Here is a 19,012-nt window from a genome sequence, read left to right as displayed (position 1 = left end):
CGCGACCATCCGGCTTGCGACGAGACCCTTGTGGTAGGGTCTAGTTCCCGCAAGCCCCAGTGAGCTTCCTGCTTAAATAGAGCAGGAAGCTCACTACTGACATCAGTGATGTTAGTAGGGCCACCAACAAACGGCAGGCGTTCCTTCAGGAACGCCTTCGTTTGTCTAGCCATCCCCCCCTCCCCTCCTACAAAACGGGGCGAGCTGTCGATAAACATCGACAGCCGCCCCGTTTGTAGCGAGCCCCGGAGCGAGTGAATTTCTCATTCGCTGCGGGGCTTGCGTACCGGGCACTTGTGCAGTGCCCCCCCATCGCATAGCGTTTGCGAGCGGGTCTGAATCAGGCCCTATGTTTGAATTAGATCAAGAACATTTATTTAAGACTTAACCAACACAATTTTTTTTTTTATTATTATTTTTTCTTTGATACACATACCATTATTATCGATCTTTTAAATATCGGTCGACCAGTTATCAGACCATCAATCATCGTAATATCCCAACTTTATATTTTCACAAATTGGCTCCTCCCTGCAGTCGCCATAAGAGGGATTTCATCGGGCTGCCCGTTCAGCAGTAATCGGCTGCACAACAGACACCAGGGGAGAGTGCAAGGAAGCAGAAGGGCCGACATGTCCATCTGAGATTGGCGGCTGCTGGAAAATTATCTTCTAGCAGCCGCCCCCTGTGAGTTTCTGACTGGTCGCATTAGGTGTGACCACGCCAGTCAAATGGTTAAGGGTTGGGGATTTTCTTTTAATTAGACTGTAAACTCTTTTGAAGTTCAATGCTATGCTGATTGCTGCAGAACAGTGCAGTTAACATTAACTTTATAACTTAAAAGTAGTATATTTGAACATTCTTGCATTTAGTAAAATCATTAAACCTGTGTTTCCTGGCAACAAATATTTTACCTAGTGTGAAATGCCCCCTGTGATCTAGCCCAAACACTGCTTGCTTCTGTAGTAGTCACTAATAAAGAGGAGGGTATTTAGTTGAAGTAAGCCAGTGAGTGCTGTGCAAATAGATTTAAATGATGCCTTGTGTTAGACTCATTATATTGACATCAATATCATTAACTTTGTCAAATTAGCTGACCTGTAAATAACAATTTCAAAGTTATGCTATTGTACCAATGTGTAATCCTTTTTTAAATAAATATAATTATTTTATACCATATAGGGCTATCATTTATGAAGTTTGTGTATTACCGTTTCTCAGATGGCTCAAGGATGGATACAGCAAAGTTCTTGCAGTCAGCCCCGGGCCTCAGAATTAAGTTACCGAGATTTTCATTGTTCAAGAGCATATCTGCAGCTTCTTGGCGAGGTACATTGTGAAAACACCTTTATAAAATGGAAGGGGTCAGATATCACATGTTATAAACATTACAGAGACACTTTCCTTGTTTCCTGTGATTTTGTATGTCATATCTACTTTTTTCCCCAGACCAGGGAAGGAGGGGCAAGCTTTAACTTAGAGGACATGCACTGGTAGGTGGTCCTTTCACGGTACTAAATGTTCCTCTACTACCTCATGACTAACCTTTATCATGACAATTACAATTTCCTCCCCTCAGGGCCGGATTATAGGCGGGGCGACAGGGGCGATCGTCCAGGGGCCCCCACACATAAGGGGCCCCCACACACTGTCCCCGACTACATAAACTTTTATTTTTTCTTAACGGAGCCGCCAAGACCTCGGGCCAGTTCCCGCTGGGCATGTGACTTTGGTGGCCGGTGTCACACAGCCTGGCTTTCATTTACCGACCCGACCCACCTCCCCCCTCGCCGGGCTTCCGCGATCGGAGATTAAGCTCCAATCGGGCAGCTAGTAAAAAAAACATGGCCGACGGGGGAGCTGCTGCGCATGCCCAGCCGCAGCAGCTCCACCCATAAGCCTTTGTGGAGCACGGAGCAGTCAGTCACACTGATGGCTCCGCCTCCAGATCCTCCTCTGCAAGCCTCCAGCCTGATGGCTCCGTCTTCATCCGTCCATAGAAGCCTCACAAACGGAAGGGGATCTATCTCATTCCCTCACACTACACCAGGGATCCCTGCACCCACTGCCCAGCTGCTTCAATGCCAGGTTGCCAGCGTTCACCGGTGAGATGAGATTATATATATATTATATATATATATCTATCAGATATAGATATATATATATATATATATATATATATATAAAGATTCTTTTTCATTTATCCTGTACACACACACCCTGATATACTCAGATATCTCATACATATGACATATTGTATATCATATATATTATGTATTTCATCTCATATATATATATATATATATATATATATATACACACACACGTATATGTATATATATGCTTTTCATATATATTATATATATATATATATATATATATATATATATATACATACATATATACACACACACGTATATGTGTGTGTGTGTGTATATATATATATATTAGGGATGTGCAGGCTCGGATAGGTTCGAGTTTGCACGTGGAGTTCGGATTTTTCCCTCCAAAAAAACGGAACTCAGAACGAGGCAAAACGTCATCTTACATGGACGAACATCATCATTCCTGGTCTTTTGTCCAGGAATGATGATGTTCGTCCATGTAAGATGACGTTTTGCCTCGTTCTGAGTTCCGTTTTTTTGGAGGGAAAAATCCGAACTCCACGTGCAAACTCGAACCTATCCGAGCCTGCACATCCCTAATATATATATATAAATATATATATATACACACACACACACGTGTGTGTGTGTGTATATATATATATTTATATATATATATATTTTATAGAAAAAAAAAACACTTTTATCGATAGGGGCCCCCACACGTTTGTTGCCCAGGGGCCCCCACAGACCTTAATCCGGCCCTGCCTCCCCTGATGTCTTGTCTTGGGAATCATCATGAGAGATGTGTAGGCCAGTTACACAAAGGAATCGCTCCAGTAACCAATAATTATGGTAAATTTCTCCTCTGTGTTGATGGCCCTACTTGCACCAGACAAGCAATAATTCAGAATCGGAACTGGTCATGATCCCAGTATCCTAGCACTCTCCACCTACCAGGTAAGCCCCATCTTCTCCACTAGGAGAGCAGCAAGGGTTGTAGACATTGGATACTACCCCAGCACACCTTTCATAATCTATTCTGCTGCTGCTGCTGGCATGCAATTGTTTTAACGGAGGACATAGTCTGGCTGCTGTGGCAGATAGAGGACTAGTTATAGGCAAAATAGAGTCCTGCTTATTGCAATTTCATATGCCCCATTATCAGCCATTTTGCATATCCATGTTGTCATCTGCATGTTGCAGAGCCTGCACAAAAGACCCATTGCACAGACCCTCATATGTTAACTATATCCTCTCCTCAGCTGCAGATGAAGGAATGGTGCACTGGTACTTTAAAAAAAAATAAAAAACGTAATCTGCAGCTCCTGCTAGCAAGTTTGTCTGACAGCCTACTGGAACCTGCCGTGCCTTTAGCCAGAACTGATTGCATATGTTTAGGCACCACCTTCTTGGTTCAGGTTGAATTGAGTAAACAGCTAGCCGGGTACTTGTAGCCTGAGCCACCCTCAACAAATGTATCAGAATCTAAGAGCCAGCTCAAGCAGTTAGGTAATATATGGTGTATAGACTATTATGTTTAGCCACATCCATTGCCAAGTCTCTTATGTGGATCCTTATTTGTGGCTGTCTAATATGGTGACCTATATTTGGTGGCATGTAGAGACATACAGTATCTGTGGCAAATCTATTACCGAGAGCCATATGTGGTGCCACGTCTAATATAGTCTATATCTGACATCAAGACCAGTATGCAGAGCCATACCTATTTGCCATACCTTTTGCCATAGTTATATGAAGAGCTGTATCTGGTACCAAGTATTATATGGAAAATCGTATCTAACAAACTCTAACATATGTAGGGCCATATCTAATGCCAAATCTAACATGTGCAGAACCTTATCTGCTGCCAAGTCTAATATGCAGAGGATGGGTTGCCCACCAAATGCCAGGTTTGCCCTCTCCCAAAGCCAGCCCTGTGTTGCCAGTGAATCAGTGTTTTCACATGATAAGCCATGTTGTATAACAAGCCACAAAATGAAAGATTCTATTCCCAGGTAGGGCAGGAGAATGAGCTTCTAAAGAAGAGACAAGGGTCAACATTCCCTGAATACTCGCTGCCCAGGCATTGAATATACAGCCATTTCATAGCTTGTCAGAACCGGATTCTTACTAAAAATGTGACTTGCATGGTTATCTCTTTTTTTTTTATACTTAACAATTTAACAGTTTTCACTGCAACTTTATCCCAGCTTAATTGGTCACCTAATTGGTAAATATATAAATAATGAGTACCTTCCCAACTTTGTTTAGATATGAAAACTAGTTCTGTTAAATGATATCCCCGATATAAAGGAACAACCACAAGATTTTCATGTGGTTTTCACTTTCACAGTTGCTCAAACAAATAGTCAATCTAATAAATAATCCCTTGTCTCTATATTGCCACACGATTATCACAAGTGTTACCACAGTAGCAATGTTATTAAAAACATCAAATTACCAACACAATATTAGGTGCACCTAGTACATAGGGTGAGCAGACAAGGCAATCTAAAGAGAGTAAAGACTAAACTTACAAAGGCATTTCATTTGCATTCTCAACATCCACGTATATTTGCTGACATGGAGAGGCTACAGTCGGCGAAGGAATTGTCTCTTCAGAAGATTGAGATGTACTACGTGATGTTTCCTTTTCTAGCACTTCTTTAAGCCTAATTATTTGTCCAGGTAACAGGGTCACACAAGTCGGGACTGATAGCTGAAAGAAAATAAGTGACAAACTTTACCACATTGATCAGCAAACGTATTAATGGTAATATAATAGCATAGAACAAAGAATTATCTACAAAGGAAAACAAATATGATGTAATATATCTTAGTTCTACACATTGTTAAATCCCGTTTTGCTTCAACACATTAAAAAGTAAGCATCATTTAGAGGGGATGTGTTTAAAATGCAGACGGAGGGGATTCCGGTGGTCAGAATCCCAGCGCCAGCATCCCGACCGCCAGAATCCCAAACATAAGTTGGGGGGTGGGTTAGCATTAGGGTTAGGGACTAGGGGGATGGTTAGGGTAGGGACAGAGAAAGAGTTAGGATACCGACCGTCAACGTGTCGGTATTCTAACCCTGTTGGGAAGCCGGCGTCGGGATTCTGACTGCCGGGATCCTGAATGCCGGCATCCCATACCCATTCCATTTAGAGCAGCGTATTACAGAAAGGATTTCTCATGCACCTGTTAGTGATTATGGGCCTATTCAGTCAGGCTAAACCGCTAATGGCAACATTTTTTTGTCTGAAGTTGCAATTTTTGCATTACATATGACAAATTCTCGCAATATGTCTTTTTTTTTTTCAGTCTCAAGTGTGATTTGGAAAAGTGTATGTCTAGGGGGCCGGAACAAGGGCTGGATGGCGGGTAGTTGCATAAATCGGGCGCACAGTGAGGGCTTGGTGTGGTCCTGCATTCACATACCGCAAATAAAATATCCCATGAAAAGTCTCAAACGCAACCTTTTGAAGGCTTCTGAGTTGAGTGTGCACTGACCGTGGTGTAAGTGTAAAGTTCATAATGATGACTGTTTAAGATTGGTCTCAAACGCTGAGAACACATACTAAAAAAACAATCATAAAAAAACAGCTAAGACTGAAGCTACAGTGTTTTGAAATGGTTTTACACTGTACTAAACACTCTTTGTACACAATCAAATTTGCTAGGGATTGCAAATGCACAAATCCACTAGGGTAATTATCATCAGCTCTCTCAGGCCAATAACTGTAATACACTTGCATTGTGTATTGTTATTTTTTACATTTTGTGAATGCACACAGATACTTCAAGTCGCAATTGATTGCAGATGCATCTGACTCTGAATAAGGCCCAATATACAGTCCGGTCCATAAATATTGGGACATTGACAGAATTTTCATATTTTGGCCTCTATTCACCACCACAATGGCTTTGAAATGAAACAAACAAGATGTGATTTAACTGCAGACTTTCAGATTTAATTTGAGGGTAATTACATCCAAATCAGGTGAACGGTGTAGGAATTACAATGGTTTCTATATGTGCCTCCCACTTTTTAAGGGGCCAAAAGTAATGGGAAAAACTAAACAATCCTAAATCTAACTTTCACTTTTTAATACTTTGTTGCAAATCCTTTGCAGGCAATTACAGCCTGAAGTCTGGAACGCATAGACATCACCAGACGCTGGGTTTCATCCCTGGTGCTGCTCTGCCAGGCCTCTACTGCAAATGTCTTCAGTTCCTTCTTGTTCTTGGGGCAATTTCCCTTCAGTTTTGTCTTCATCAAGTGAAATGCATGCTCAATCGGATTCAGGTCAGGGGATTGACTTGGCCATTGCATAACATTCCACTTTTTAGCCTTAAAAAACTCTTTGGTTGCTTTTGCAGTATGCTTCGGGTCATTGTCCATCTGCACTGTGAAGCGCCGTCCAATGAGTTCTGAAGCATTTGACTGAATATGAGCATATAATATTGCCCGAAACACTTCAGAATTCATTCTTCTGCTTTTGTCAGCAGTCACATCATCAATAAATACAAGGGAACCAGTTCCATTGGCAGCCATACATGCCCACGCCATGACACTACCACCACCATGCTTCAATGATGAGGTGGTATGTTTTGGATCATGAGCAGTTCCTCTCCTTCTCCATACTCTTCTCTTCCCATCACTCTGGTACAAGTTGATCTTTGTCTCATCTGTCCATAGGATGTTGTTCCAGAACTGCAATGGCTTTTTTAGATGTTGTTTGGCAAACTCTAATCTGGTCTTCCTATTTTTGTGGCTCACCAATGGTTTGCATCTTGTGGTGAACCCTCTATATTCACTCTTGTGAAGTCTTCTCTTGATTGTTGACTTTGACACATATACATCTACCTCCTGGAGAGTGTTCTTGATTTGGCCAACTGTTGTGAAGGGGTTTTTCTTCACCAGGGAAATAATTAATTATTTTGTCATCCACCACAGTTGTTTTCCGTGGTCTTCCGGGTCTTTTGGTGTTGCTGAGCTCTCCGATGCATTCTTTCTTTTTAAGAATGTTCCAAACAGTTGATTTGGCCACACCTAATGTTTTTGCTATCTCTCTGATGGGTTTGTTTTGATTTTTCAGCCTAATGATGGCTTGCTTCACTGATAGTGACAGCTCTTTGGATCTCATATTGAGAGTTGACAGCAACTGATTCCAAATGCAAATGTCACACCTAGAATCAACTCCAGACCTTTTACCTGCTTAATTGATAATGAAATAATGAGGGAATAGCCCACACCTGTCCATGAAATAGCTTTTGAGTTGATAGTCCCATTACTTTTGGCCCCTTAAAAAGTGGGAGGCACATATTGAATCTGTTGTAATTCCTACACCGTTCACCCGATTTGGATGTAATTACCCTCAAATTAAATCTGAATGTCTGCAGTTAAAGCACATCTTGTTTGTTTCATTTCAAAACCATTGTGGTGGTGAATAGAGGCCAAAATCTGAAAATTCTGTCAATGTCCCAATATTTATGGACCTGACTGTATCTATCCCTAAAAAGAGATATGACAATACTCATACATAAAACCAAGGGATCCATAATTGTATGCGGTGATCTTGGACTAATATTAGCTGGCCGCTGACTCCACAAACTCATACACAACATTTTTATAGATCAGTGTTATCTGCTAACCTGCAGGGGATGGCTTAAATGGTTCACCAGAAACCATGCAGGAAATAGAAAATGCAGGTGCACACACTGAGTACTAAGCATACGGAGTGACAGTCAAAACAATAACGATAAACTCTACAATTAACATGGAGTATAAATGAGGTTCTTAGAACAAATTTGTCCACAAATGCGTGCCCATCTACTATGTCACGGCAAACCTCATTATGTCAATTTATCAAGAACTTACCTATAATAGTGCCTATTCTAAAGCTGGGTACAAACTGGGCAATATAATAAAAGTGCACTGTATGTCCTCAATATGAACTTTGTCAATTTCCCAATAACATTGTATAGACAGGCCACTCAACTGGTCTGTTATGTAAAGATGACATTGGTAGATATCACATAAGCATGAAGGTGTAGGAGTAGCATTATTTTTTTGGAGACAAAGATTAGATAGATGTTGTGAAGAATGGTGATACAGGTTGAGTCTCCCATATCCAAATATTCTGAAATACGGAATATTCCGAAATACGGAATTATTTTGGAATGACTGAGATAATTAAACCTTTGATTTTTGATGGTTCAATGTACACAAACTTTGTCTAAGGCACAAATTATTAAAAATATTATATAAAATTACCTGCAGGCTGTGTGTATAAGGTGTATATAACACATTTATGCATTCTGTGTGTATATTGGGGTCCCATTCCCAGGATATTTCATTATGATAAGCAAATATTCCAAAATACGGAATATTTCATTATTCAAAATACCCCTGGTCCCAAGCATTTTGGATATGGGAGACTCAACCTGTATAGGGGTCTGTGCATTATGTTAATTATTGTGGTCCGAATGGATCCCGATAATTAACATACTAACTCAACGCAAGCACAGAATTTCCCCTTGCAGTATGAAAAGGGATGGTGTAGGAATATGTAGACCTGTTATGAGTTATTTTATTAGATAAGGTATGAGGGAAAATACAAGATCCATTGTGTATTTCCAGCTACACCTTATATTTGTGTGACCCAAGGTCAAGCATATCTATACAGATAAAGAAGTTACCAGTTGTAAGCTTTTTCATTCTAGTTATTTTATTTAGTCCAATGTTATTTTATTCCATTCACTTCCCGGTCGGATACTATATTTGAGTTTATTCTAATTTGGAGATTGCCTACTTGCTGTAATTCGGAGGTGATTTTATATTCTGCTTTAGCTTTATCATAGGGAAGAAGCTGGTTCCGAGCAGCAGCAAATGCTATCTGAAGACGGCGAATGCCCCCGTAGTCAAGCCCCAAAAATATTGTATTTTCGGAGCTTGAGGAATTCTGTCAATTCTCTCTCTGTAATTCGGGCCATTCCGGAGAGAGAGGTAAGCAGGACATATTTGTGATATCTCCTGCTTTATCCTCTTGATGAATGGCCCGGAAAATGCAATGTTAATTTTCACCTACTTTTGTAGAAATTAAGTGATGATGAATAGGCCCCATAGAATGGAACTGGGGGAATTAGGGAATAGAGAAGCTTCACTGATGAGGTGTTTTTGATGAAATATAGGGGTCTATTTATTAAAGGCCAGACCATGTAAAAATGCCAGCTTCCCAAATGGTTTAAATGGTACTGCAATGTAAGAAAGCCTGAACTCAGGAGATATGATTGTATTGCAGGCCACAGTTCTCATTATTCTCAAAGTGGATTATGGTCTGTCTGAAGAATTTTCTCTTGACCCCGTTTGCTAATGCCATCTTTAGATGGTGCCAGCTACTATTATGATTTTATATAGGGATTAACGCAGGAGAGGGATCTCCTGGTCCCCTCCCAACAGCCTCCAAGTGCCTTCCCACCCAATTATGCAAAATTACATTGGTACTAAAGAACACATCTACTGACAGCTATTCCAAGGGGAAAAGTGAGGGCACAGAAATGATGACTAGAACAATGTTTTTCACATATTTTTGGAAAAACAGATGCTAAAGAAATGGCTGGAGTGACAGTCTGTCCACTGGGGAAGAGATCAGGATTTAGGGGCTTATTCAGCAATAAAGATCATGGTACTTAGGTATCTGATTCACTGCAAGTTGCGGCATCGAATATCAAATTACCAGAGTAATTCTATATTGCTCCAGTTCGAGGACAGCTACTTTGAAAAGCACCTGTTTTCTTGACCCCAGCCACTGCCAATTCCGCCACTGATTAGTAGATGCAGAATCTTACACCGTCAAGTCTGACCTGTCTGGTAGTTTTAGTGCATATCACTTACTCACGCTGTGTAGGTTCCTGCAGTCAAACCCTGAAAACTTTCACTTTTTGGAGTTTGATGAATGTGGACTGGATAAAGAGTGAAAGGTAAGCAGGAGATATCAAAAATGTTTACACCTACTTTAAGGATTGATGAATGCGCCCCTTAACCACTAAATTGGTGCAGTCGCATGGGATGTGACCGCCGCCAACTGGGCTGTCGCTGACACGGTCTCATCCTATGCGATGGTTTTTAAGGAGGAAATATGTTCTGCACATGTGCAGAACAAATTTCCTCCTGCTTTCCCGTCCCCCCTGCAGTGATGCAGCATGCTGTGACTGCCAGTGCAGAGATCACTGTAGCAGGGCGACTGATGATCCCTGGGGGATCAGATAACACTCGGGAGGTACAATTACAATGAGGGTCTGTGGAGATCGGAGGGAGATGCAATACACCCACAGGAATATATATCAATAATATTACTAGTGAGTAATGTATTTTATTTGCTAGAAGATATTTACAAAGTTTCTCAAGTGCTTTTTCAGAGGGAATACAATGCATGGACTACAGTATTGATTAGTGCAAAATAGATATTGCATTCACTTGTCATACAGGCTAAAAATAAATAGCTCCATATCAACTTTCAGTCTTGGTACAATATTACTTGGAAAATTATGAGAAGGCTACCTCAAAGTAAATATTAGCTTGCAAGCTCACTGGTGTGTCCTGGATCCACTGACATGTACTTTGTCCCTGCAAGAGCATATGCCTACTGATTATTGTAGATAGTGGGGAGAGTTACAAGAGGGAAGTTTGAATTCTCTACAGTGCAAACAATTTTCTGTGCAAGGCAAAGTCCTGGCAGTGAATAGTGAAGGGTGAAATATATAGGTCACGCAGTATTGCTGACTTGAGAGACAATAACAGAACAGGTATTGCAACTGTACTGCCATGTTACTAACATAGGCTCCACATGCATACTTACCAGTGGTGGTAACCAGGGGCGTATCTACCCATTGGCCAGGATGGCAGTCGCCAGGGGCGCCGGCCAAAGGGGGGGCGCCACCCGGCAGTGCCACCAGAAGTCAAGGGGTGGACAAGTCCCTCGGCCCCACAAGTGTAGGGCAGACCGCAGTGATAGCGGTCTGCCCTACACAGTTTACAAACAAGCAGCCGCCAGCGGCGGCTGTGTGTTTGTAATAGCAGCCAGCTAATGAGAGTCAGACAGACTCTCATTTGCTGCTGCGTCGTCCGCGGAGGGAGCCGGCTGGAGCTCACTAATGAGCTCCGTCTTCCGGCTCCCTCTGAAGGCATGTGATGGGAGAGACGTCATTACGTATGATGTCTCTCCCATGCAGGAGAAGAGCGGGCGGGACTGAGCGGACAGCGGCGGTCGCGTCAGGAGCGAGGATCAGGTAAGGTTCTTTTTTTTCTTTGTGTGTGTAGGGGTGGCCGCTACTGGGGGCAATTTATGGGGGGGGTGCCCACTACAGGGGGCTCTGCATAGGCGTGGCCACTACTGGGGGCACTCTATAGGGGAGGCCACTACTGGGGGCACTCTATAGGGGTGGCCGCTACTGGGGGCACTTTATGGGGGGGGGTGCCTGCTACTGGGGACTCTGTATATGGGTGGCCGCTACTGGGGACAATTTAGGGGGGTGGCCACTACCTGGGGCACTCTATAGGGGACGCCACTACTGGGGGCAATTTAGGGGGGTGGCCACTACCGGGGGCACTCTATAGGGGACGCCACTACTGGGGGCAATTTAGGGGGGTGGCCACTACTGGGGGCACTCTATAGGGGTGGCCGCTACTGGGGGCACTTTATGGGGGGGGGTGCCTGCTACTGGGGACTCTGTATATGGGTGGCCACTACTGGGGACAATTTAGGGGGGTGGCCACTACTGGGGGCACTCAATAGGGGTGGCCACTACTGGGGGCACTGAAATAGGGGGTGGCCGCTACTGGGGCACTTTACAGGGGGGGGGGTGCCTACTACGGGGGGCACTGTATAGGGGTGGCCACTACTGGGGGCACTGAAATAGGGGGTGGCCGCTACTGGGGCACTTTACAGGGGGGGGGTGCCTACTACGGGGGGCACTGTATAGGGGTGGCCACTACTGGGGGCACTGTATAGGGGTGGCCACTACTGGGGGCACTGTATAGGGGTGGCCACTACTGGGGGCACTGTATAGGGGGGGGACTACTACTGGAGGCACTGTATATGGGGGACTACTAATGGGGGCAATGCAGCATAGGGGGATTGCTACTTGAGGGTTACTACTGGGGGCACTGCATAGGGGGGGCGCCGGTCCATTACATTGCCAGGGGCGCTTGGATTCCTAGATACACCCCTGGTGGTAACCCTTTGATGTATAGAACAAAGCTGGCGAAAGCTTTTTGCCTTTTGTTAAATCAGCCTAATAATCACTACAGTAGACAAAATCATATTTATTTTTTAAAGGAATATCATCATCACATTTTATACAGGTTATTCTTTATTTAAATATAGGCTTCAATTCTTAGTGTAACACTGCTATTTGTTATTGTTTTATGTCTTTTTTTAAACTGTTATTTATATGTTAGCCGCCACAAGGTGTATACAGTGTACCAGAGGTAGACCTAAGAACAAATATAGTAAACAGCATAAATAAGTTTCACAATGTTATCTCTTTAGGTTTTTACTCTCTTGCCTTCAGGCCCTTGTTGCATATGGTAGCAGGGCCGTAACTAGTGTAGTGCGTACAGTGCCATGCCACAGGGCACCGCAGGGCAGGGGGCACTGTTTGGGCCTGTCAATTTTCCTGTTTATTCTCATTCTCGCTTGTAGCTTCCTCTTCTTTTATCCCCAGAATCTTCTGGCCTCCCCTATCTCTTCCCTGGCCCTTCCCCATGTACCATGGCCCTGTTTGAGGTGCACTATCTTATGTCCCTATTTAAAAAATGGGGGGAGGGGGCACCAATGCTCTCTCTGGCACAGGGCGCCAAAAAGTCTAGTTACGTCTCTGTATGGTAGTGTTGTAAAACAGCATGTCTTGATAAAATGAAAACATTATCACAACGAGCAGCTCACTAACACGACCAGGGCCGTAGAGGTCGTAAACTTCATAGTCTAGGTTGTGAAGGGGAGTGCCCTCTAGGCGCCACGAAGAATCAAGCCATTAACTCCCTGAAGTTTACCATCACACTTCTGTCCCCTGACAAGGAGACTGTTGCGCTGAGTGCTTTGACTGTGGGGTTGCATGTACTTTTATTGAGCAGCAAGAGGTTCAAAAACTTGTAGAGAGACTACAAGTTCCTCTTTCTGTAACGGGATTGGATGGGCAACTTTTGTCTGGTAAAACTGTTCTTTTGTTACCGTCCCGGTAGAAATGTTTCGGGGGGGTTTACATAGGGAATCCATTATTTGTTTGGTTACTGAGTCTCCTTTATTTCCTGTGGTTTAGGGGGTTCATTGGTCAGTCCTCCCCATCCACACCAATCTGTCTTCCCCAATCCCTACTGCGGTGTGGTCTCTGAACTATGGTAGTCTGTGTTCTCTCATCCGTACCAATCTGTCTTTCTCCATCTGCACCGCCTTGCATCCGTGCCACTGTTTCCTTCTGCACCACTGCCTTCCCCTAAGCCACGCCGCTGTCTTCCTTTTCCACTGTGGCACTTTCCTTCTCCATCAGCAGAACCCAGTTATTCATTTAAAGATTGGTCAGATTACTGAGTGGAGTGAGAAATGCAGAAAGTGCTGAATTGCCTTCTCAGTTAGGGTTGTCTCCTCCAATCTGACTGGGTTGCACAGTACTTATCATGATTTTGAGGATGTGTTCAATAAAAATGGCTGCTGAGGTTTTACCCCCACATCACCCCTATGATTGCAGTATTGAACTTATTCCTCGTAGTCGATTACCCAAGGGGTGGTTGTTTAATTTAACAGTTCCTGAAAGAATGGCTGTTGAGGACTTTGTTAAGGAAAACTTGGAGAAGGGTTTTATTAGACCATCCAGGTCACATTTAAGGGCTGGTCTTTTTTTTGTTTCTAAAACAGATAGTGGGTTGAGACCCTCTATGGATTACAGAGGCTTGAATAAGATCTCAGTCAAAAACAGTTACCCTTTGTCCCTTATTCAATAATTATTTGATCAACTTAAAGGTTCCTCCATTTTTACTAAAATTGACCGTAGAGGTGCATATAATTTGATTTACATTTGTGAGGGCGACGAATGGAAAACAGCATTAGTCACTTATTCTGGTCATTATGAGTCATTAGTCATGCCATTATGCTAAAACTGAAAAATGTGAATTTGAACAGTCGCAGGTGTCATTTCTGGGGTATGTTATTTCGGGGCAATGTTTTGCTATGGATCCTGATAAAATCCGGGCCATTGAGGATTGGGACAAACCCCTTAATATTAAGGCATTTCAAAGATTTTTAAGATTTGCCAATTATTATAGGAGACTCATTAAGGGGTTTTCTGTAGTGGTGGCTCCTCTCAAGAATAAGACTAAAAAGGAGACTGATATTTCCGATTGGGATTCTGGGAGTCAGAGTTAGCTTTTATTTCTCTAAGAAGGTTTTCATGACTGATCCAGTGTTAATTCATCCTATTTTAGATGCTCCCTTTATTGTGGAGGTTGATGCCTCTGAGGTGGGGGTGGGTGCAGTGTTGTCTCAAGTCAGGGAGGAGAACAAGAAGTTGCATCCGTGTGTATTATTCTCTAGGAAATTTTCTGGACCCGAGCTCAAATATAATGTTCCTAATCGTGAGCTCTTGGCCATAAAATGGGATCTGGAGGAGTAGAGACATTGGTTGGAAGGAGCAAAATATAAGATTGATATTTATACCGATCATACGAATTTGCTTTCTATTCAGGATGCCAAGAGGTTGAATTTCAGACAGGCTATGTGGGCACTTTTTTTTCCAGATTTAATTTTACCATTTAATTTTGGCCAGGTTCTAAGAATTTGAAGGCTGATGCGCTGTCTGGAATCTTTTTGCATACTCATTCTCAGGTTGTTCCAAAGATTGCCATTATTTCGCTTGAAAGAATTGTTCTGGGTTTGGGAGTTAGATCAAAAGTTGAGGTCATTACAGAGTCAGGTGCCCCTTGAGTTACTGGCCAATAGTTTGTTTGTTCCCGACTCCTTGCTGAGAGAGTTTTACAGGAGGTACATTGTAGCAGTGGTGCAACTAGGGTATTTGGAGCCTAGGGCAAATTTTAAAAAGGAGTCCCCCCCCCCCCCTATGTGCGCACGCCAAAAATTGAGCGTTGGCACAAGGGGCGTGGCCACTGAAAAATGGGGCATGTCAGCATGACACACCCCTTTCTTGTCACTGGGAACATTTCTTTCCATTTGCACCTTAATGCAGTGCCCCTTATACAGTCCCCATTATGCAGTGCCCCTAGTAGTGGTCCCCCTTATGCAGGCCCGCAGTAGTGCCCCATATATAGTACCCCCAGTATACAATGCCCCCAGTAGTGGTCCCTCTTATGCAGGCCCCCAGTAGTGCCTCTTATGCAGGCCCCCAGTAGTGCCCCTTATACAGTACCCCCAGTAGTGGTCCCCCTTATGCAGACCCCAATTAGTTCCCCTTATACAGGCCCCCAGTAATGATCCCCCATATGCAGTGCCCCTTACAGTTTCCCCTGTAGTAGTCCCCCTTATGCAGCCCGCCTTTAGTTCCCCTTATACAGCGCCCCCGTAGTGATCCCCCATATGCAGTCCCCCAGTAGTGATCCCCATATACAGTGCCCCCAGTAGTGATCCCACTTATGCAGGCCCCCAGTAGTGCCCCTTATGCAGGCCCCCAGTAGTTATCCCCCCTATGCAGTTCCCCCTGTAGTGGATCTCCCTTTACAGTGCCCCCTGTAGTGGATCTCCCTTTACAGTGCCCCCTGTAGTGGATCTCCCTTTACAGTGCCCCCTGTAGTGGATCTCCCTTTACAGTGCCCCCTGTAGTGGATCTCCCTTTACAGTGCCCCCTGTAGTGGATCTCCCTTTACAGTGCCCCCTGTAGTGGATCTCCCTTTACAGTGCCCCCTGTAGTGGATCTCCCTTTACAGTGCCCCCAGTAGTGGTCCCCCCTGTGCAGTGCCCACAGTAGTAAGCCCCTTATAGAGTGCCCCAGTAGGAATCCCCCTTGATGTAGTAGTCCCCAGTAGTGGCTCCCCCCCACCAATGCAGTGCCCCCAGTAGTAGTCCCCAGTAGTGGCCCCCCTCAATGCAGTGCCCCCAACAGTATCCCCCCTGTAGTAGTCCCCAGTAGTGGTCCCCCTCCCCAATGCAGTGCCCCCAGCAGTATCCCCCCCCTGTAGTAGTTCCCAGTAGTGGTCCCCCCCAATGCAGTGCCCCCAGCAGTATGCCCCCCTGTAGTAGTCCCCAGTAGTGGTCCCCCCCCAATGCAGTGCCCCCAGCAGTATCCCCACAATGTAGTGCCCCCAGTTACCAGTAGTATCCCCCCCCTCCCGCTCCCGATAAATACACACAGAAATTAAACAATAAATAAAGAAGAATTCTTACCTGAATCCACGCTGCCGCCGCCGCCGTCGTCCGCACGTCAGTCCTCCCGGGCTGGCACGCTCTGCATTATGGGAGAGACGTCATGATGTCATGACATCTCTCCCATTACCCACTGCAGGAGCCGGAAGGGAGCTGGCTCTTGTAGTGGGCGCTGCGGCTGCAGCAGTCAATGAGAGTCTATCTGACTCTCATTTGCTGCTGTTTAACACACACATCGCCGCCAGCGCTGGTGATGTGTGTGCAGCAGCCAATGAGAGTCAGATAGACTCTCATTGGCTGCTGATTCACACACACATCGCTGCCGCTCGGTGGTGATGTGTGTGCAGTAGCAGCCAATGAGAGTCCCCTGACTCTCATTGGCTGCTGGTTAACACACACACATCGCCGCTGGCGGCGATGTGTGTGTTATGCACAGCATGAGCCCGCCTGCCACCTTCCTCCTGGCGCTATTGGGCAAGCGCTCAGGGGGAGGGAAGGGCTCAGCTGTGTAGCACAGGACCGGCACTTGAAGCCTAGCGCCGGTCCTGTGTAAATGTGTAGCGCTGACCGCACTCACTGCAGTCGACGCTACACTGGCTAACTAGGACGGGCCGGTACCGTGGCCAGTGGCACCACCGGTCCCACGGCTCCCAGAGCACGCACCCTGCTCGCCCTGTCCTAGTTACGCCACTGCATTGTAGTAAGGTTTAAGGACACCCTGGGATCTGTAAGATCTTATCTATTATTATTTATTTATTAACAGTTTCCTATATAACGCAGCAAATTCCGTTGGGCTTTACAATTTGAATCAACATTAACATTATACTGGGTTGTAAAAGACCTACATACATACATGACATACATAAGGGTAAGAGGGCCCTGCTCACAAGCTTACAATCTATAGGGAAAAAATTGTTATCTAGGTATGTCTGGTGGCCTTCTATGAAAAATATTAGGGAATTTGTTCAGGCTTGTCTGGATTGTGGTGGAGTGAAAGTCCCAAGAGGTCAACATGTAGGTCCACTGACTCTGTTACCTATCCCCATTAAACCATGGACACATTTATCCATGGATTTTATTGTTGATTTACCTGAATCCATGGGATTTACTGCTATCTGGGGTGACACAGACACCACTTACTAACAGACACACCTAAACAGACACCTCTTCTGACACAAACACACTTACTGACACAAATACCGCTTATTGATAGACACCACTTAGTGACACAGACACACCTAAACAAACACACCTAATGACACAAATACCGCTTATTGATAAAGACACCACTTAGTGACACAGACACCCTTACTAACGCAGACAGCACTCACTGACAGATACCACTTACTTACACAAACACTTATTGACACAGATACCACATACTGAAAGATTCACCTTACTGCCACCACTTATTGGCACATTATTATACATACATACTGATAGATACCCCATACTGACACAGATACCCTTTACTGACAAACACAAAACTTACTGACACTAACACATACTGACACAGATACCACTTACTGACCCACACACACTTACTGACACTGACACCACTTACGGACACACACACTTACTGACACAGACTTATTCATTTATTATACAGTCACACAGCACGAGAAGAGACCCCCCCTCCCCCCCGCGGACTGTAGCAGGTGAGTACTGGAAACATCAACCAGCCCACGCTCCCCCCTTCCAGCTGGGCATCTACTTTGTATGTCTGCTCCCCAGCCTGGCAGCACACTGGTGGGCACTGTCACCATGTGCAGGCAGCCTCTCTCCTCTTACTGGCTCCCCTCAGCAGCAGGGCTGGGACCTACTGCTCTCCCAACTATTCCCACCTCCTCCTCACCCCTGTGCCCACCCCCAATCTGGCTCTGGTGGCAGGCAGGTGCAGGGTTCCCCAGTGGGGCTGGCTGGGGCCAGCTGGAGCTGGGCAGCCACTCCCCTCCCTTACCCCTCCCTCTCCCTCTAATACACTGCAGACTGCAGTGCATCATGACGTCACATGGTGCGCGCTGTGCTCCTCCAGGAAATGTTTACACAGGAATGGATTCCTGGCATCTAGTTTTGCGAGGCCCGACCACGAGGCCCTTGGGACCCACCTGGCCCTAAGCAGCTGCTAATGTTGCCTTGTTGCAAATCCGCCTCTGTGGCATAATGTGTGGGCACAACAGTGTGGTATAATGTGTGGGCACGACAGTGTGGTATAATGTGTGGGCACGACAGTGTGGCATAATGTGTGGGCACTACAGTGTGGCATAATTTAGTTGCACTACAGTGTGGTATAATATGGATGCACGACAGTTTGGTATAATGTGGATGCAGTACAGTGTGGTATAATGTGTGGGCACTACTGTAAGTTATAATGTGGGGGGCACTACAGTATGGCATAATGTGGAGGGCATTACAGTGTAATATAATGTGTGGGCACTACAGTGTGGTATAATGTGGGGGCACTACAGTATGGCATAATGTGCGGACACTATAGTGTGGTATAATGTGTAATAGAAGTGATGGGGATGGGTCAAT

At 44.8% G+C, this 19,012-nt stretch overlaps 1 protein-coding gene across 1 annotated transcript in view; it reads right to left on the bottom strand.

Moving 5' to 3' along the window:
• The window catches only part of STAP1 (signal transducing adaptor family member 1), a 146,439-nt gene that overhangs the window by 53,420 nt on the left and 74,007 nt on the right, over positions 1-19,012 (bottom strand). The window contains exons 5-6 of the mRNA XM_088463303.1: positions 4,646-4,827; positions 1,212-1,346 (exon numbers count right to left, since the gene is read on the bottom strand). Of these exons, the coding sequence (XP_088319429.1) occupies positions 1,212-1,346; positions 4,646-4,827 (317 nt within the window). The remainder of the gene's footprint in view (positions 1-1,211; positions 1,347-4,645; positions 4,828-19,012) is intronic.

This window comes from Taudactylus pleione, unplaced genomic scaffold, assembly GCF_031769625.1.
Source record: "Taudactylus pleione unplaced genomic scaffold, aTauple2 ptg001339l, whole genome shotgun sequence".
Lineage (NCBI taxonomy): Eukaryota > Metazoa > Chordata > Amphibia > Anura > Myobatrachidae > Taudactylus > Taudactylus pleione.
Note: the sequence above shows the minus strand (reverse complement) of the source record. Positions and strands in the feature narration are given on the sequence as shown.